At 52.7% G+C, this 19,916-nt stretch overlaps 7 protein-coding genes across 7 annotated transcripts; 4 read left to right on the top strand and 3 right to left on the bottom strand.

Moving 5' to 3' along the window:
* Positions 1-308: 308 nt before the first annotated feature.
* ALTATR162_LOCUS12135 (uncharacterized protein) lies at positions 309-1,013 on the top strand (the record flags this gene model as incomplete). Its single annotated transcript, XM_043319781.1, has 3 exons — positions 309-362; positions 416-775; positions 825-1,013. 3 exons carry the CDS (start codon positions 309-311, stop codon positions 1,011-1,013), a joined length of 603 nt encoding a protein of 200 aa, XP_043175716.1.
* A 2,049-nt stretch (positions 1,014-3,062) lies between these two features.
* Positions 3,063-3,912, bottom strand: ALTATR162_LOCUS12136 (uncharacterized protein; the record flags this gene model as incomplete). Its single annotated transcript, XM_043319782.1, has 2 exons — positions 3,063-3,606; positions 3,662-3,912. The coding sequence occupies 2 exons, from the start codon at positions 3,910-3,912 to the stop codon at positions 3,063-3,065; spliced, it is 795 nt and encodes a 264-aa protein (XP_043175717.1).
* Positions 3,913-4,459: 547 nt separating this feature from the next.
* Positions 4,460-7,963, top strand: ALTATR162_LOCUS12137 (uncharacterized protein; the record flags this gene model as incomplete). The annotated part of the gene is made up of 3 exons (XM_043319783.1): positions 4,460-5,935; positions 5,984-7,099; positions 7,151-7,963. The coding sequence occupies 3 exons, from the start codon at positions 4,460-4,462 to the stop codon at positions 7,961-7,963; spliced, it is 3,405 nt and encodes a 1,134-aa protein (XP_043175718.1).
* A 1,198-nt stretch (positions 7,964-9,161) lies between these two features.
* On the bottom strand, positions 9,162-10,067 carry ALTATR162_LOCUS12138 (uncharacterized protein; the record flags this gene model as incomplete). The annotated part of the gene is made up of 2 exons (XM_043319784.1): positions 9,162-9,915; positions 10,012-10,067. 2 exons carry the CDS (start codon positions 10,065-10,067, stop codon positions 9,162-9,164), a joined length of 810 nt encoding a protein of 269 aa, XP_043175719.1.
* A 2,544-nt stretch (positions 10,068-12,611) lies between these two features.
* On the top strand, positions 12,612-13,052 carry ALTATR162_LOCUS12139 (uncharacterized protein; the record flags this gene model as incomplete). Its single annotated transcript, XM_043319785.1, has 1 exon — positions 12,612-13,052. One exon carries the CDS (start codon positions 12,612-12,614, stop codon positions 13,050-13,052), a length of 441 nt encoding a protein of 146 aa, XP_043175720.1.
* Positions 13,053-16,141: 3,089 nt separating this feature from the next.
* ALTATR162_LOCUS12140 (uncharacterized protein) lies at positions 16,142-17,464 on the top strand (the record flags this gene model as incomplete). The annotated part of the gene is made up of 1 exon (XM_043319786.1): positions 16,142-17,464. The coding sequence occupies one exon, from the start codon at positions 16,142-16,144 to the stop codon at positions 17,462-17,464; it is 1,323 nt and encodes a 440-aa protein (XP_043175721.1).
* A 1,480-nt stretch (positions 17,465-18,944) lies between these two features.
* Positions 18,945-19,754, bottom strand: ALTATR162_LOCUS12141 (uncharacterized protein; the record flags this gene model as incomplete). The annotated part of the gene is made up of 1 exon (XM_043319787.1): positions 18,945-19,754. The coding sequence occupies one exon, from the start codon at positions 19,752-19,754 to the stop codon at positions 18,945-18,947; it is 810 nt and encodes a 269-aa protein (XP_043175722.1).
* Positions 19,755-19,916: the final 162 nt, after the last annotated feature.

Here is a 19,916-nt window from a genome sequence, read left to right on the forward strand (position 1 = left end):
CTGCTGCTCCCTTAGATTTACATCTGCTTTAAGACTGTTCTTGAAACCAACGTGGACAACAGACTCTTTACCCGGGAGGAACGATAGACGAAAATCGCGTCGTTTCGACTTACAACCGGCCATACCTTCCCTATGGTTCTTATGAAGCGGAATTCGACAAAGATATTTAGGTTACCACCTCGACAAATTATGAGCATCATTCACCGGTCGCCTCCAAAATCTTCTTAGAAGGCGGGTCTGACACACAGAAGGAAGACATACTGTGGCCTGGTATTAGCAGAGACAATGCCACCAACGTGGACAAACTCATGAGTGCCATCCAGGCGAAACAGACGAACCCACCTCAAGAGAATGAGCAGAAAGTATGTCATTCGATTTGAGGATCTCCAGCTTGACATCGCTAATGATGAAGCAGGACAATGCAGCGGATACTGCTCAGAAGCCCAGGAAGCGTCACCAGTGCATTTTACAAGACTGCAACAAGAGCTTCAACACAGAGTCGCATCTTGAGATCCACATCCGCGCTCATACGGGTGATAAGCCATTCCCTTGCAAAGCACCAGGATGTGGCCAATCATTCTCGCAGCTGGGTAACCTCAAGACGCACGAGAGGCGTCACACAGGAGAGCGACCCTACAGCTGCGACATTTGCGGCAAGACATTCTCTCAACGTGGCAACGTTCGAGCCCATAAGATCGTTCACCAACAGATTAAGCCCTTCAGTTGTAAGCTGGGCGATTGTGACAAGCAGTTCACTCTGCTAGGCAACCTCAAGGTCAGTTTCGTGAATCCTGGCTCTCTATCCCATAACTAACTCGCTGTAGTCGCACCAAAACAAGTTCCATGCCGCTACGCTCAGGCATCTTACCACGAAGTTTGCGGCCATCAACCCTGGCGATTATGTCTCGCAAGAGGACAAGGAGCTTTGGGAGTACTTTGCCTCACTGTACAAGAACTCCAACAAGGGTATCAAAGGCCGAGGCAAGGACAAACCCATCTCGGCTACATCATAGGCTGCCTCTTCGTACCCTGCACCTTATACCGCCGTGCTGATGTAGTTGACGTCGAACTTACAACGGATCTCTTCCCTAGCACAGTAGTGACCGCATCCGCCGCTTTCTTATATATTTTGAGAGGAACTGTAGTCCGCAGGATAGAATAGGTATACCACCAATGTTAACCGAAATTCCTCGACGCTCAAGCTGCTGTTATGATTTTTTGGCCTACTCTACGAATGGCGGTGAGGACCGCGCAAACCGCGTGGAAGACGTACAATTTTGGGGTTGTTCCGGTTTCCTGTGCGGTTTTTGCCATACAGAGACGCTCTCAACATGTTTGTGTGAGGCTGAACTTTTGACAAAGAGGGACCTGTCTCGGAATGATCTTCTGACCATTTTACAGTATGCATGGGTAGAGTTCGTGTCAGCAGAACAGCGCGAAAGCCTCGCCCAATGGAAAAATGTGATGGATGATATTATCGTAAAGGTTGTAACGCCGATCGATCCACGCACGTCTCCCAGATAGATCTGTCTGGCTATCTCCATGCTTCCACAAGAGGAAGTTGGCAGCAAACTGTCGATTTATGTACTCCCAGCATTATCAGTTTGTGGTTTAGCCAGTGCATCACTTTCCTGTGGCGTGGCTTGGAAAGACACGGGCGGATGCGTGTAGCTTGCATGGCGGCCAATCTGACTCGATCAAGTGGGGCGGACCACGCGCTTCTGTAAGGGATACATCTGATCCGTGACAAAAAGGCCGCATGACCAGCCTCTTTCTCTATTGGTCCGGCGGAAAGTAGCCATGGGGAACCAGTTACAATTCAATCACAATCCCAACAAGGCCACTAGCTGCTGCGAATCGAGGGGCGTAACTCGCATAGTTGCGCTTGGACAACCATCGGAGGATCGTTCAAGATATGAAACAAAGAAGGGTACTTGTACATGTGACTGCAAAGCCAGATTATCAAAAAAAACATTTTCTAAAGCACGAATATCACAGTGGTTGCTTACAACTGACACGCTTCGCCTTCCTGCATCTATCACGCACTACTGGTAGAGTGGCCTTGTACCAATCCTAACCGAAAATATGACATCTAGCGTCTATCAGCCTTGCAGGATTGTCATTTTTTTCCATACGAATGTTCAGGGGTACGCGGAGCAAGAACTCGCATGGCGGCAAACCGGCATCCGTGCTCTGGGTGCCTGGCGAGGGGGCAGTTTCTCACACCAATCGGCTTGGACAGCGTGGCCCGGCAGGTAGAGAGGGGCCTGAGAGATTTGACGGAGGACACCAGGTTGATGTCGCCCACCGATGCTTCCACCAAGCTTGCCGCAAAGTCCTCCTCAGGCCCTTTTCAGCCTTTCTCCATCGCTTGCGTAGTGAGCTCTAGATTACGTCCAAGGCTTGCAATTTCGTCCCCAATTTCTCGGCTCTTGAATCTGACCGCCACTGACCACCGATCGACAATAAGATTCAGTTTTCTAACTCGGGTGGGCAGTAGCATTGTCAGCTCCCTATCTTCTATTATCTTGTACCCAACCAAATTAAAGCGAAACCCTCTCCTGCAATCTTTCCCACCTAGTGACGTCCCACCAGTTGCCGTGCAAAATCAGGCGGATGTTACATTTATAGTATTGGTGGCGCATACCCCCCTTGCCAAAGACCTTTTTTTGCCTGCCAGCTGCCGATGCGAAGAGAGCCTTGCGAAACGTGAGGCGCGTGGCCTCATCCGCATAGTCAGCATCCTGGTAGCACACCGTGCCGATTGCTGCCGCAGACAAGCCCCCAACGTTCTTCTGGCTCAGGGCGCCAGTAAAGAGAGCTGATCGCTGGCTAAAGATTTCGCTGTCTGATTATCGAGACGTGATCTAATTTCTAGTGGTGAGTGATATCATAGTTTTGGTGGGTAAGCAATATATACAACTTGGGTCGTCATAGAAAAAAGACTCCAGCAATATGTGTGGTGAGGGAAACAAGAATCTAAGGAGTAAAGGATAAAACAGACAAGAGACGATACGCCATGTTAAGCACCGATAGAGCTTGCACGAATACCATACTCATCGTTATTTATGACGCTGCTGTAAAACCATGACAGCCTGCTCTAGCTGCCGTAGTCGTGAGTCCTTCTCCTCATTCTCTTGTCGAAGACGCTTGATCTCAGAGCGCATCTCGTCGTTTCCACAATCTGAAACACCAGAGTCCGATCCTACTCGCTTGCGCTTCAGACTTAGGTCCTCCTCAATGCCGTCCTCGTCGAGGTCATTGTAGGGTGACTCTGAGGAGCGTGACTTAGCGGTGGGCGAATCTTCCATCTCGCGCCTGGGCACGTCGCGGCGGATGATCAAACCATGCGTATCTGCAGACATTGATGTTCTCCGGTGTGCGCGGCGGACATGCTCCGCCAGATTCTCCTTGCGTGTGAAGCCGGCGCCCGAGCTGCGTTTGCAGTCGTGGAACGGGCAGAAGAGTGATTTCTTGGGGCCACCATGCATCTTGTGAACTTCACGCTCGTGACGGAGAAGGCCACCGCTGTAAGTAAAGCCTTGAAGCTTTTCGCATCCTTTCACGTTGCACTTGTAAGGACGATCATGCTTGTCCATGTGCTTGCTGCACCAAAGTCAATCAGGGATCGTTGTCGAACGTATGACTTGGAATCGCTCACCTCCAGTCGCATTTTCGGTCGAAAGATGTACCACGACATCCTTGATACTTGCACACCATCTTGCCGTCTTCGTTGCGCGGCGGTTCTTCGGCGCGTTTGTAGCTGTGGTTCTTTCTTAGTGATCCGTCATCATCGCCGTCCTGTGAAGAATCTACAGAGACTCCCCTGCTGTGACTCGGTGTGATTTTGGTTGACTGTTTGTTAGCAGTTTGGGATACAAGGGATCCGCTTATGTTGGCTGACGTAGGCATATCGGTAGGTGAGTTCATGGAGGCATTCCGCTCGTGTTTATGCCGAGCTTGCATAGTAGTAGAGTTTGGCGACAGCTCGGTCATGATGTCTCTATAACATGTGATATTGAAGTATTGGTGGTTGATGCTCGACCGCTGGGCCTCCGGCTGGCGACCTAGTCGATATATACCAGAAGACGCAACGGTCATTTGTGGCTGGGATCGCCGTGCGTGCAAGACAAGCCATGATGTCGTGCAGCCTCGTGAGGCTGGTGACTGCCTGGTGAGGGTAGTTACTGCCCGGCAAGAATAGTGACTGCCTGGCGAGGCTGTGTCCGAACAAAGGCAAGGCAGTCATGCCCGCATCGCTCAACAGGCATCTAACCGGATCGGGCATCATCCGCTACTGCACAGCCCACTCCGTGTGTATATGGTGGCTTGCGATGCGTCCTTTACTTGTACTTGGTCCAAGTCTTCTCCTATTATCATACAGAGCAAAATACTCAAAACACTACTCCCAACTACATTCTTCTTGTATTTTCATCGAACCATCGTTATTTCATCCAAGATGGAGACCGGCAAACTTACCCCTCTGACACTACAAATCAACACGCGACAGCGTGCGCTGAGTCAGGCCGACACTGTTACATCGCAAACATCAGACCCATTTCCGACGCCGATATCGCCGAGTAATGCGTCCACAAGCGGTGTATCTACTGTAGTAGGAGACTACAACACAGCGTTGCAACAGGAGCTGCGCGCTGAAGCTGCAGCGAACACCGACAACCCGTTTGCATTTACTCCATCACAACTCAGCAAGCTCCTAAACCTCAAGTCCCTTCCTGTTTACCAAGCTCTGGGTGGCATTTATGGCATCACAGCCGGCCTACAATCAAATATCCACACCGGTCTGAGTGCGGATGAGTCGACTGTCCCTCGGCACATCTCCTTCGACGAAGCAACGAACCCGCAGACACCTACGAAAGGAAAAGAATCAAGTCGACCGCCGAGTGATGGAAAGCCGTTCGAGGATCGGATTCGCATACACGGACGGAACGTACTACCACCCAAGAAAGTTACGCCTCTATGGAGACTAATATGGAATGCCTACAACGACACAGTCCTGATTGTCCTTACCGTTGCAGCAGCGATATCCCTAGCACTTGGACTCTACGAGACATTCGGTGCAGAGCATCCACCCGGTTCTCCGACACCTGTTGACTGGGTCGAGGGTTGTGCGATTGTTGTGGCAATCGTCATCGTTGTGCTCGTCACAGCCGTCAACGACTGGCAAAAGGAGGTGGCGTTTGCGAAGCTCAACGCAAAGAAAGAACAACGCGATATCAAAGTGACACGCTCTGGAAGGACGGCAATGATCAGCATCTATGATGTTCTTGCTGGAGATATCATACACATGGAACCCGGAGATGTCATCCCAGTCGACGGTATCTTCATAGACGGCTCTGACGTCAAGTGCGATGAGTCTTCTGCCACAGGAGAGTCGGATGCTATGCGAAAGACTCCAGGCGCTGCTGTTATGAAGGCACTGGAGTCGGGACAGCCAGCGAAAAACCTCGATCCATTCGTCGTCTCTGGTGCAAAGGTGCTCGAAGGTGTTGGTACCTTTATGGCAACCTCCGTCGGAGAACACAGCAGTTTTGGCCAGATTATGATGTCTGTTCGCGTCGAGATCGAGGCTACACCACTTCAGGAGAAGCTTGGTAAGCTTGCAATGTCTATTGCCTATCTTGGAACCGCAGCTGCCGGTATCCTGTTCTTCATCCTTCTTTTCCGCTTCGTTGGCGGGCTGTCTGGTGACACTCGATCAGCGTCGCAGAAAGGCTCAGCCTTTATGGATATTCTTATCGTCGCTGTCACCATCATTGTGGTAGCGGTACCAGAAGGTCTTCCCTTGGCTGTGACATTAGCACTGGCTTTCGCGACAACAAAGATGCTGAAGGAGAACAACCTCGTCAGGATCTTGCGAGCATGTGAGACGATGGGAAATGCCACAACTATTTGCTCTGATAAGACTGGTACTTTGGTAAGTGCTATATATCAACTATACATAGACATATTCTCACACCTCCAGACAACCAACCGAATGACGGTCGTTGCCGGCACATTCGGCACTACGAGCTTTGTACACGCTGATGCCGCGTCGGAAAAGGACCAAGCGATATCAGCATGGGCATCGAAAATTTCATCTGCTGCGAAGGAGCTTCTCATTCAATCCATCGCAATCAACTCCACAACATTCGAAGGCCAAGAGGATGGCAAGCCAGTTTTCGTCGGTTCTAAGACTGAGACTGCGCTACTAGAGCTCGCCAAAGACCACCTTGGACTTGTCTCGTTGTCAGAGACTCGGGATAACCAGCAGGTATCGCATATGTTTCCTTTTGACTCGGCGAAGAAGTGTATGGGCGCGGTTGTCAAGCTTCAGAACGGCCAATACCGCCTTGTCGTCAAAGGCGCATCCGAAATCCTCCTCAGCTTCGCATCCGCGTTCGCGCACTTCGAGACTTTGGAGTCAGAGCCACTTTCCGAAGAACACCGTCAGGGCCTGACCGATACGATCAACGAATATGCGAACAGGTCCCTTAGGACTATCGGCTTGGTCTACCGCGACTTCCCACAATGGCCAACGGCCAATGCTGCGCTCACGGATGGTGGCAGTGTCGACTTCGCCTCTTTGCTGTGCGATTTCACATTCTCCGGCCTCGTCGGAATTCGGGACCCCGTACGCCCTGGTGTGCCCGAGGCAGTTCGTAAGGCACAGAAGGCTGGCGTTACTGTAAGAATGGTTACTGGTGACAACATGCAAACTGCACGAGCGATCGCAACTGAATGCCTCATTTATACCGAAGGTGGCTTGGTGATGGAAGGACCCGACTTCCGCCGCCTCTCAACCGAACAGTTAGATGAGATGCTGCCACGCTTGCAGGTATTGGCCCGCTCATCGCCTGAGGACAAGCGCATCCTGGTTACTCGTCTGAAGGCACTTGGTGAGATTGTCGCTGTTACCGGCGATGGCACCAACGACGCTCCAGCGCTCAAGGCAGCCAACGTTGGCTTCTCCATGGTTTCCGGTACTGAGGTTGCCAAGGAAGCGTCTTCCATCATTCTCATGGACGACAACTTTTCTTCTATCATCACTGCGTTGATGTGGGGTCGAGCTGTCAATGACGCTGTGCAAAAGTTCCTCCAAGTAAGTCACACTAAGCCCTTCCCTCTGATTCACATTCACTAACGCCGATAGTTTCAAATCACTGTCAACATCACCGCAGTCGTGCTCGCCTTCGTTACCGCGGCATACGATGACGAGATGAAGCCTGCACTCAGAGCTGTACAGCTTCTATGGGTAAACTTGATCATGGACACCTTCGCGGCGCTCGCACTCGCTACCGACCCACCGACCGAGAAGATCCTCGACCGCCCACCACAGGGCAAAGGCCCTCTTATCACGACGACCATGTGGAAGCAAATAATTGGTCAAAACATCTACAAGATCACAGTCATCTTCGTGCTTTACTTCGCTGGTGGCGATATCCTTGGCTACGACCTTTCCGACCCCAACAAGCAACTCGAGCTCGACACCGTCATCTTCAACAGCTTCGTCTGGATGCAAATCTTCAACATCTTCAACAACAGGCGTCTCGACAACAAGCCCAACGTGCTTGAGGGTATCCTTCGCAATTGGTTCTTCATTGGCATCGTTGTCATGATTATTGGCCTGCAGGTTCTCATTGTGTTCGTCGGTGGCCGCGCCTTCCAGATCAAGCCCGGAGGTATCGATGGCACACAGTGGGCTATCAGCATCATCACTGGTTTCGTTTGTATTCCGTGGGCAGTCCTCATTAGGTGCTTCCCCGATGAATGGTTCGCTGCTATTGCGCATGTTGTTGGCATGCCGGTCGTCGTGGTCTACCGCTGGTGCTGCAAAGGCATGAGGAAGGTCAAGGGCTTGTTCACCAGAAGCAAGAAGAACGAGGAGGTTGATGCTGAGGCTAGTCCTGCGCCTGCGATCGTCGTGGTCGGTGATGACTCGAGCGTATCGGAGAACAGAAAATGAACGTAACGACCGGAAGACGGTATAGGTGGCCTCTTAACACCACGCGTGAAGATGCTGCGAAGACGATCAGCGAAGACGTGTATGAAACGATGGTTCAACACCAACAAGTCGTTACCTCGATTGCGATGCTCATAGTGAGAAGGGACCTTTTTATTGAAAGGCACTCACGGAGCTGTAAATCCCGGAGACAACGATCTATGTCGTGTTCAGTCAAGTTCAATATTGCCTGTACTGCGAAGCTAGACCTCACGCCTCCTGTGTTACCTATATACGACGATGAGACATGTCACCGCTATAAATGAGCGTTTCACGAGTCATTCGATTGGCAGTCGATGACAGGTTTTCTCATGGAAGGCACGCATGAGATCACTAAAGAGACGTTCGAGTAGCAGGCCCGCGGCCCGCGACCGTCTGGGTATAGTCATGAATAGAGTATACAGGCCTTGTTATCGCTGCCGTGGCTCGATAGCGATTCATCTCTAGTCTATGTACGGCAGTGTACTCGTGGCTACGCCATGGTCATGCACCCGTTATCAACCCAGGACATATTGCTTGACACAAACGAAGACACTTAGGCGGCGCGCTAGCACATGTTAAGAGACGTGGAAAAGGGATAGTTCACGATATAGAAGCTTCGCGCTCTACTCAAGGGATTTTATTTTGTTTGTAAACTCTGGGATAGGATGGCGACGTATCCCTTGGCGCTGGGTAGTAGGGAAAGGATTCCAAGGGAACCACCACTCATGACTACGTGTTTCCCAATGTCAGTACGCGAATGTAAGGACCAACGCTCGTGATTCGATTGTGTTCTGATCGCCCGCCACGTAAGTGTGACCTCGACACGAATCCTGAGCATCCAGATATGCCAGACGGCGCGTGATAACATGTATTCGCCCCATGATCAGCATGAAAATACAGCTCTAAAACAAAGAACATCTTTGGTTTGGTTGTAGTGTCAAAGACACGGGGCGACGTAGTACAGTACACGGCACCCTGACTCGATGGAACGAAGTAGGCGTAAGGGAAAGACTCCATGTTGCTCATTTTTGTACGAACATCTATCGATCTCATTACGGAAAAAGGGTTCAGCCCTTGATTTTTCCATGTAGCAGCACGCCTGAGTAGCTGCCTCCCTTGCAACCGCTTCTACAACGAAAAGCTGATCCTGACGTGTGAGCGGATGATGACATGAGCATCCTCAGCACTCGATCATCTGGATTGGGAAAGCGCCGTCGCCCTCTACAGCGCCGCACGTCACATCCCAGCCTAGCTCAAAGTCGTCGCTTTGCGTATGCTGTAACTTGGCGTCGGGCATGCACTCGGCGTCAGTGGTGTAGTAGCTCGTTTCCATCATGGGAGCTGTATTCCACTCACAGGAGCGGGAAGATCTTACTCTCTTCTGCTGCCGGACTCCATCAGAAGAAAGAGACATGCCGGCCGATAGAACACGCGAAGCATTGCCTGCAATTTGGACCTTGGCACAGTTGACAAACATCTCGTGCTCGCGGTTCAGCCAGACCCAGGCAAACAAGGCGTCGCCGCTCGGCATGCCACGGGGAACCTGAAAGTCAAACGTTTGGCTACTGGGCGATCCGTCTTCTGCCCGGCGTGGGCAGTTTCCAGAAAACGAAGCCGCTGCCCTCCACGTCTGGCCGCGGTCCAGAGAGAAGCCTACCTGGCAGCTGCCTCCGTAGTGTGTGCTTCCCGGCACGCCTGCTGTGTAAGTGTGGTCGGAAAGCTGGAAGTAGGCGTCTTGGCCAGCCTGCCAGACCACTTGCGCCTCCTGCTCATCGAACATGTCAATATGGCCTCGACAGACACCCGGGCTCGGCAAAGTGGCTTGGCCGTCCTCGTCACAACATCCTAGAGGGAAGTTAAGCTCGGGGTCTACATACGTAGACATCGCGTTGGCTTCTCTAGCACCGCCGAGCGGCCCAGGATACCAAAGCGACCTGGCCAGTCATTAGTCTGTGGTCTGGCCATGTCACGCATTCTGTGGTCCGACTGCTGCAGACGGCGTGCACACGTCATTGTGGGAAGACACTTACATATGCCCACTAACGCCAGCAGTCCAATAAAGTAGGGCGAGAGCTTGTGTGTACATGTTGAGTAAGACAGAAGTGGACTCAATGGATACTACCCCCTGGCTGCGCTGCGATGCATTACGCAACCAGGCACTTTATGTGCACCGAGCCCACGAAACAGGGCGAAGCCGCTTACCATGTACTGTGGCGCTAGCTTACGCGTGACCGGCTTTGGGATCCGCTGCTTGCCTGCCCATCAGGATATGCTGTCGTCTGGACGCCTGGAGACTGTAGGGATGCAGAGGTCGTCGGCAATACCAAATCATCCGATAGATTCGCGGGGCGATGACTAGAATCATAACGACTCGAATGTCGTAGCGGGTACAAACATCTGCTAGTGTAAAGTATGATCACTCTTACTGAGACGCTCGTAGAACACCAAGTGTACTCGTACAGGCTGTGGCATGCAAGGCATATCCTGCCGCCCATGACTTTGACCTCCAGCTGAGCGCCGAAGCCCTTCCATCCGTCCGTCCACGTACGCCGCACGTTCTGGAGCATAGTCCCCGATCACGAGATGGGTTCTGGTACCCGCACCCTGGCTCTCCCAACGGTGGTGGCCAGCACTACTGTGCGTTGTTCCGGATACTCTGCGGACTGGAGACTCTGTCTGTGTCGTTGCCGTCGATCTGCGGAGACTTCTTCTCTAACGAGTTCGGTAGATTTTCCGGTACGCTGCAAGTGCGCGCAGCCGCTGGACGTCGGGCACCGTAGGGGCTCTCTGAATACTTCTTGACCAAGCCCGTATCTTGATAAAGCGCTGCTCGCGAGACGTCACACAAGGCCGTCTCTACGTGAAGTTCTTCTTCGCTGGCTACATTCTCGAGCTGGGGCTCAAAAGGTGCATGGCGACTTTTCGACGTTGCGCAAGCTCTCTGGAGATAGATGGTGGCCCGCTGCGGTCTCCAGTATCAAAGGGCCCTACGGTCGCACTGGTTTGTATGGTACAAACGAAGGAGTTTCCTTCGAACGGATCGACGAAGGAGATTTCCTGCGCGCGAACCAATGGCTGTGCGTGCTGTAAACTCGCTGACCTACTTGTGCCATCCGCCAATGTACGAGCTGGTACCAGCGTGCGTCGTAGCAACTGGCGTAGGACATGCTGAGATGGAGCATTGACACGTCCGTACGGAGCATTGACCAAGGCATCCTGCTCGACATCGCCTGGAGATATGAATACCCTCGCCGTATCATCAGCTTCATACGCGGATACCATCATCCCTGCGCCTTACTAGACCAGTCGCAATCATCATAAGCAACATGGGCGATATGCGCGGTATACACCATATGGGAAAGGTTTCTGTACTCGCTCAGACTTGACAGTATCTCTCCATCACTGGTATATGTCTCTATAGCCTGCGACAAATGCATCCCCTACCCATCGCGAAACTCTGCCCGGACAACATTCAATCAGGGCACATCAGCGCGATTGTCATGGTAAAATGGCCATACTCATCTGCACGACATGAGATGGCTGTGATTCTTGCGGAGCCCAGCTTGAGACTCCGTCGTGCAAATGGGCAGGTAAAGGTGCGCTTCACCAATATCGGCGCCCTATCCCTAACCATGGCCGATATCACCGTCGGAGACGAGATGCAGTTGAGCCTGCAAGGCGCAGTAGCCGAGTGGAAGAGTGAGGCCGAAAAGCTAGAACGGGGAATCACATTCGAGCTGTGCTATACGAAAGATGTGGCCGTACGGGTGCTGCGTAACGGTGTTGAAGTCTTCAATCTGAACACCAATGTTGATGCAGGCATGGTCCCGGTCTCACAGCAACCACGTCCCTGTAGATCGGAGATACGGACAACAGCAGGATGTAAATCGCCATTTTGTGCGAGAAACAGCTTCTAGGCACAAAAGATACAGACGTGGGCACCTGCATCCGGGAAAGAGACGAGCTGTTCTTGGCCTCCGAATTCTGAGAAATAGGACCATACAACAGACATGAATGCATATACCTTGCCTCTGTACCAAGCGGCGCTCTCATCGCCAGTTCCAGCTGTACGACGAAATCCAATATGACAGCCTGTCAAAGAATGCGTTGTGGAGTTGATCGCATAATGGCGAGCACCGTGGGTGGTCATATCAGCGCGCGAGCGTTTGGGAACATCATTTTGCCAATCTTGCCATCACCTGCTGAGGCACGCGTAAGACACACAGCTGCGTAAGCATAACGCTCCCTTCTGTCATGTTTTATACAGTACCGACGCAAGATTCTTCTAGTATTCAGACTATCCATAGCCCAGTGCGATTGCTCCGGCCCATCGCTCTATACCCACGTCTTTTCTGTGCTCTCAAAGGTGATCTCCACAATGTTTGCCGCTACCTTTCGTATGGTAGCCATCCTCGGTTCCATTCCAAATCTTTTGGCTGCCTTTCATGTGTCTGGCCATGTGCCTGCGTCTCTCCCATCCCAAAGCACGCTGCACACTGCCTGCTCGAGTCAGGCGCATGCAGCCGAAACGCTCTTCTCCCTACTCAGCATGTCCGCGATATCGAGCACCATGTATAATAACCAGCCTAGCGCTTTCAACAGTATCAAAGGACCCCGTCCCATCTCCACCATGACCACTACGCTAACGTCTACACACACAATGCCTACGCTCACCACCCATCCCGCGATCCCTAGTAGGGACTACATGGAGATCGTCAATGAGTGGCGCGCGAAATTAAACATGGAGGCTCTTGTGCATGACCCTGAGCTGGAAACCAATGCCATGGACGCCGTGGTGGCAGGGAACGGCGCCGAGACCCACAAGCTCAACCCTGGTACCTTTGGCCAGGTGATAGCTCCAGGCAAGCTAGACACCTTCGAACACGTCTTCGTAGGTGGATGGCTCTGCGAGATTCCTGATCTTCCCGGACTGGGCGACGTCTGCGCAAGTCAGTCGGTAGGCTGGAACCACAACGGGCAGACGGGCCATGCAGAGATCCTCACATCGAAGGATTACGCGCGTATTGGATGCGCGTTGTATGCTGATGTTTGGTGCTGCGACCTTGCATGAGGTGAGTATTGGACTGGGGTTGTGAGAGTTGCTGATGTGCTGCCACGTTCCGATAAGACATGATCTTCCCGGTGGGTTGGATAGCACCGTGAGGCGAAGTGCAGTATGGGTAATTAGTACCATAGCATTGACTACAAACTATTTCGAGTGAATGCAACAGAGCTATGCTGCCAGTACGATGAGCGATTTCAAGATGTACGGCTTGTGCTGTATTACTAACATCCACCGTCCTTCCAGGTCTCTAAGATTGCCAATTTGTATTTGTCTAGACCGAGCTTTGCATGCTGCACGTGCCCGCTTGTTTCGAAGTTCACAGTCCTGACCCGTGGATTCTGGCTTAGCAGCGCCGCAGCATGGTTCTCTATTTCTTCCGAGCATATGAGGTCGTCACCTTCGGAACATAAACAGCACCACGGCGCTGAGCGATTTCACAAGGATTCGTTGAGTAGGCGCTCCCATGTCCTGCTAACGATGTTGTGCTCGAACCCCTTGATGTGATCATAAAAGATCTACTTGCAGCCGAGAACGAAGCAACGGGTGTATTTGCAGACGGAAGGCGCCACCCTTTCAAAGCCAGTTGTCTCTAGCTGCGGGTGTGGAGTCGACGGCATCGAGCCTTCTGAACGAGGTGCACGTCTGGTAGAGCAAGGGCTTGGGGCCATGGTAGAAGCTGCAGATGATACCTCAAGCGCAGTAGTATAATGGTACCTGTCCAAGCTTACTTCCCTAAGCACGACGCATGTTCGCGTGCAAGTGTCTGGAGTGCATGCAATGAGTGCGGAACGTTTCTTACCAAACACCTAGATAGCAGTTGTATTACCTGTCCTCTGCTGCTCGGGTCTTTGGGGGGACGAGAGCTTCGCGAGGTCAGCATCAGCACGAACACATAGACTTTCACCTTCATTGTGCGTAATACTACCAGTTGGTCAGACGTTCGGCACTGGTGTGATGAAGAGAAAGTCTCTTCTCACTTACTGGGTGAAGTGTGGCGAACAGGAACAGGTTTCCTGTGCTCAACCAGGATGCTATGATCTGCGATCGCTTGCGACCATCTCTTCTTTACCTTTTGCCTACATGTACAGCTGTAACCTCAAAGAGATCAGCTTGGTTACGATCGGTGGCAGTAGATCCCGATGCGATAGCCGCATCGTGGGACGCTGATGAAGGGTGCCCTCATGCCACCAGATGCTAGTGTGTGTAATGCATCCTATCTTTCACCCGCCACCCTTCAATGTCTCGCCGGGCATGCGCGTTGCCAAAAGGCTTCAAGCTGGGCAAGCACCGACTTTGCCGGGTCCAGAGACTTTGAGAATCGGCAGTCCAAGGCATTGCAGACAGGCGCTATCGTTATCCGGGTAAGCCCGCCACCAGGCGAGAGCGTTTCTGCTTACAGGCATCACAGACTGCAAACCCAAGTAACAGCATTCGATGTACACGATGCGCATTCTTGTCAAGGTACACGCAGAAGCAAATCCTGGTTGCAAGTTGAAGTGTCTTGCACAAAACCGTGGTATTGGCGGTTGCTTACAGGCCAACGCAATGCCCTTATGGTTCCTGCCCGCAGTGTGACGCCTATTTTGTTGCAGCTGCATTGGAAGAACAGCCGGACTCGCAGGCTGGTCTGCTCACCCTCCACTCCGCTATGATGTATTATCACCTAAAATCTACCGTTGGAGAGACTTCGTCGCACGCTTTCCATTGATCACCATTGCCAACACCCAGAAGTCCGTGTCGCAAGTGAATCTACCCACTCCGCGGTTTGCTTATCACAGTAGGCGAGGTTGCGGACGTGGTAGAGCAGCGGTTGTCGATAGGAAAGCACGGCGCGCCACCAAAACGTTGGCCTTTTCGAGGTTACCTCTGTCCTTGCCAGTCACGAGTGAGCTACAGGTGCTGAACACCTGTACGTCCTCGATAAAACAGTTAGTCGTGATGCGGATATACGGTTGCTGCTGTTGACTGGATGATAATACGCTTACATTAAGCAAGCAGATAGGCCGCAGCAATCAAGGTGATCGTTTTCACGGGCGAAGGAGTGTGTTTCAGCCCGTTCCGGGGGGCGGTTGGGTTCTATTTTCATCGGCACACAACAGTGGGCGAGGGTGGTCTGAGCGGTAAGCAGCTTCCATTTTGCGCACGCCGCTCCGTTGCCATCTTACGCGGGACGCAGCTTCACAAGCGCAATGCTTCGCTTTGGCGTGCCTTCGAGTCCGCTAAGCACGAGAGCTCTCGCACGAATCTCTTCAGACCTTGTCGGGCGTGTGGCGTAAGAGGTGATGCCGTTCAGTCAAGAGCACGTCAGAGTGGGACGTTGCCAACATTGTCGGTTGGCAACGGGTTGGATCAGAAACCCATCCGTGACTGTATGCTGTATTGCGGCTGTGAAAGAAGAGCCTGGGCTCCGTCGTCGCTCTCGTGTTGCTGTGTTGCGGCGAGATGGCTGTTGTTGCGTTGGAGGAACGTGCCATCTTGTGGAGCCTGCTCGCAAATTTTGTTAGTCCGTCTGTGCCGTGGCCACAACGGCGGCTCTACCAGCACCGAATCGAGGCGAAGGGATGCGCGATGGACTATAGAGGCCGTTGCGGCCTCTAGCAGATGTGCTTTGCTGATTTTCTGATGGGCTATCCCAAAACCGAGTTCTCGCTGATTGTCGTGTTTTTGCAGCCTTGTTTTTGTTGAGGTGTGCTGTTCGCCGCGCGCCAAACCGGTGGGGGTGGTTGATCGGCCCTCTTCAACGCCCGCTTCAACGCCCGCTTCAACGCCCGCTTCAACGCCCGCTTCAACGCCCACATCCTACGCACCACGTCCACACCCGAATCGATTGCATAAGACAACTGGAAGCCTTCAGGATGCCTGGTATAACCGGCGCAAAGAGGGCTGAGCGCAAGTCGCAGGGGCTATGAGCATACAACCTTTCTTGTCAGTATGCACCTGAAGCGGGATACACGAACTGTAAAACACATCGTTTCCGCCGAAAGAAACAGCAATCGGCCAGACGCGCACAGAAAAGCGTCCGCCAGAGATCGGAGGACGTTCTTGATACCAGAAGTCCGCCCATCAACGCAAACGTCCACCCTCGGACGACGTTCATGCCAGTCCCGCCTGCACCGTCTCTACAAGCACCTTCACCGTCATGGGATAAGGTAGTATGGGTCTCCTTCCCTGACAAGAGGCCGCTCGACCAAACCGCCACCCTTGCTATTCAGTACTTTCCTGACGATCATGACAGCCTTGGTCACGATGCCTGGCTAGCAGAGGCTCGTGTGCTAGATCTGCGCAATACAGTTATCGATGCAGAGGACGGCGGCTGTTATGTGCACCAGGGGCTGGTTACCATGTTAGCCGTCAAGTCGCGGAACCAAATTGCTGTCGACGCCTACACGTGGGATTGGCTGACCCGTCAACTTCGGGAGAGTCTCTTGTCCAGCTCCTGCCGAGGTGAGGACGGAGAGGCGCTACGCACTGTTTTGTTCCTGCACTGGACCACCGACGAGCCCACAAACCCCACCCTTGACTCAGTTTACAGTGCAGTACGATTGCTTAAGCATATTCACGGAACGGCATTTCGGGCCTACCCGAACGAGAGTGAGGCGTGGCAAGAGAGAGCCAAACTGGGCGACATCCGAGCTTTAGATGATATTGCCCGCTCCTCTCCGCCCGAGTTTTCGTATCGACCGAAGACGTGTTTCGGGCACGGTCCGTGTGCGCTCCAAGAGGAGAGCATCACCGTTCATAAGAGAACCCATAGTGGCTGCGCTACGCACGTGCATATTCGAAAGCAGAGAGACAGGCAACAGCTTACATGCAATGTGGAGATGCCTGCGTCGAAGCAGCCGTCGAAGCAGAGGAAAGGCAGGAAGAGTATGCTAGCGAAGACGAACAAGTCATCGAAAGATCCCACCTACGATGCGACATCTAGTGGTCAAACGCACTGGTTCCACCAAGAGTTCGTTCCGGCCTTGCGAGACTATGAATTCAGAGTTTTCATTGTCACCGAGCGCGATGAACAGGGTATTCGAGGCCGAAGTGGGCGGATTGTCGCTATTGCGAAGACGGCCTTCAACCAAGAGACCCAGGCACTTGCATCCCGAGAGTTGCTGTCGGAGGACCTGGAGCCTTCGTTAACACGATCTCATCTCGAGCAGTTTTGTATTTGGGTCTTTGAAAGCCTTCGAGCGCGAACTGACAGTATGGTGTTCTTCGAGTCACTCGAGGTTGGCACTCGCCTCGATATCGGCGTCGCAGAAGACGGGATGGGTGAGAAACGGCTCTTCGTGAATGAGATTACGCGATGGTACGGAGCCCACTACTTCTCTCACAACATATGCTCGGAGCCTAAGACCCAGATCTGCAAGGCATTTGCTCATGCCTTTGGCGAACTTCTTCAGAGCGGCATGGGGGACGTCTTCTGACGGGACAACTGAAGACTGAGCGATCTGCACTCAGCAACCTATCGGGTTTGCGTAAGTTGACGGAAGGTGTTACTATAGGAGAGCGTCAGGCTAGATCACCTGCAGGGACCTCGAATGATGCTCAGAATTGCATAGTATCAACCGCCTCGTTCGACTTTGTGCTCCACCTCTGCTAGCTCCCGACTGTAAGGGGCTACGGTCGAGAGGCTGTCGCCAGACGCACCCAGGGTTGTATCCGACAGAGAAAACGAACTACGGGTGTTCAGACAGAGCTCGGATCAGAACAACAATTCTACACGTTCTCGCCATTCTCAACGGTGGAGCCCAAGTGTCATGCAGATGAACGTGAGGTCTCCTAGCCCACACCTTATCGAGAGAAGGACTAGCCAGGCTACAGCCCATTAGGTCAACTAGAGTAGTATTGGTTATAAGGTGGTTATAAGCATCCTAGCCAACAGTCTCCTGCACATCTAGGTAGGCGGGGCACGCATTCGTCGACTAGCTGAACTTGGCGGTAAAGTAATGCTGCAGGCATCAGCCTCTTCTTCGTCCGAAGCATAGCGGTGTGCTTCTTTCTAGTTCAATGCAGTAGATATCGTGGCTGTTTTACTTTGACAACGACGCCTGGTACTCAAAGTTAATCATCACATCTAATCTCGACGGTCTGTACGACAAGACTCCTCAGTGTCGGCGAGAGGCACACAGTTTCTGGGCTTCATTAGATCCGCTGCTGCCAACGGGCTGAACGGCATTGGCTTTGACACAAAGAGACATAAGACAGCGGACAACGAGTGGTCTCCATGTCACGGGTTTGACCAAGAAGATCACAAATTCGTCTCCCATCGACGGCCGACAAAGACACCATGAAGACAGTCCACGTAGATGAGCTACTATACAAATTCATTGCCAGAGTAGGCGGCATCCCATGACCTATGACACTAGCGAAGGCGACATTTCGGTAATCCTATTGCCCTTTCCTTCCATTGTTGCCTGACTTCCGGTCCACAGGGCCTGCCAGTTCGCAATGCGCAGGTCGACTTGCCTTTCTCTTCGCCCGCACTGCCGGCTCATTCAACATACCATCAAGTTCGTACCCGCCGGTAAACCGAATGCGCTGTGAAAGTTCATGGAACTACGTCGAAGCGTATCCTGTGTACTGTCGCAGCATGCCTCCTTTGCCACACGGGATGGGGCTTCTCGGCGCTGATGCTTGTCCTGCAGCCTCTGGCTCTACTGGTTAAGATCACATTCAGAAGTGGACGGTGAATAATCCAGCAGAGAAGCCGCTAACGATTCTTTTGACTGATCGCAGTGATGTCGGCTTCAGGAACGGCATTCCGATACGTGAAACTATCCAGCCAGGTTGTTGAAATCCTCTCACATGCTAGGTAGGTGTATGGCGTACAATGTCTGGATTTCGGCCTCGTTCTTGCTTCAAAATCCTTCTTGGCACTGCTTGGAGGCCGTCGGCACGGTAGTTTCACCGAGGTAGTTCCCTGCGAATCCTCTCGTACGCTCGCGCGAAGAGGCAGATCTCGCTGGGGGCTGCCACATACATCTGCTCAGCCCATTTCACTTCAGTCCAGTTGTGAGGACACTGCCCAGTGTCAAAGACAGATCTGACGTAGGTAGGCCCCACCTCGGCGTGCAGCTCTTGCGGACCAGTGCACATGAACGGCTCCAGATCTAGATAAAGTCGCTTGACCTCTTCCACATAGACCGGTTCTATGCCGCCAATGGAGAGAGTGGTAAGATCAGGGACCATCACCGTACGCATGCTAAGGAGGTTGCTGAGTTGACTCGGTGACGTCGTCTTCTCCGCCTCAGATAAACCAAACACAAGTGTCTGCACGTTGGGGGGGACCCGCACAGACAGATGCCGCTCTTCCCACCCGACGCTGTCGTTGGTAACCACATCATCCTCAACCGCAACGTAGTGCCACATCTCTGGCACGGTGACGAGAACCTTGAGCGCTGTCATGTGTGCGAGGGACTGTATGAGCGCAAGCCTGTCGTCAGTCTTGTCTTGGTAACGGTGGACGTCCAAGTCGAGTATCAGAGCGTGTAACGTGGTCTCGTGGGGTCTGAGAAGCTCGACAAACTTAGCAGGTGAGGGGCTCCAAGGTCCGACCTCACATCTTCTGCTTGTGTACAAGAAGCTCTTCAAGCCGCGGCAGCCTTGCAATAACGACCGCAGATCCGATGCTCGTAGACAGCAGTTCTCCAACTCGATCCGTTCGAGGGCCCGCGTCCCGGACAACAGAGCCAACGGTGGAAGCTCTTGTGGCATGGGCTCGCGCTCGGTGAGCTGTAGACGCCCTGAGGTAGCGTGGAAACCTGCAGAACACGCAGTCTGCCTGAAGCCAGCAGCGGTTGGAAGAAAGTAAGAGGCCACTGCAGCTCGCCGTCGATTGCACAAGCTGTCAGTGTCCGCAACGCTGGGAAGCCGTGC

This window comes from Alternaria atra (genome assembly GCF_907166805.1).
Source record: "Alternaria atra isolate CS162 genome assembly, contig: 42, whole genome shotgun sequence".
NCBI lineage: Eukaryota > Fungi > Ascomycota > Dothideomycetes > Pleosporales > Pleosporaceae > Alternaria > Alternaria atra.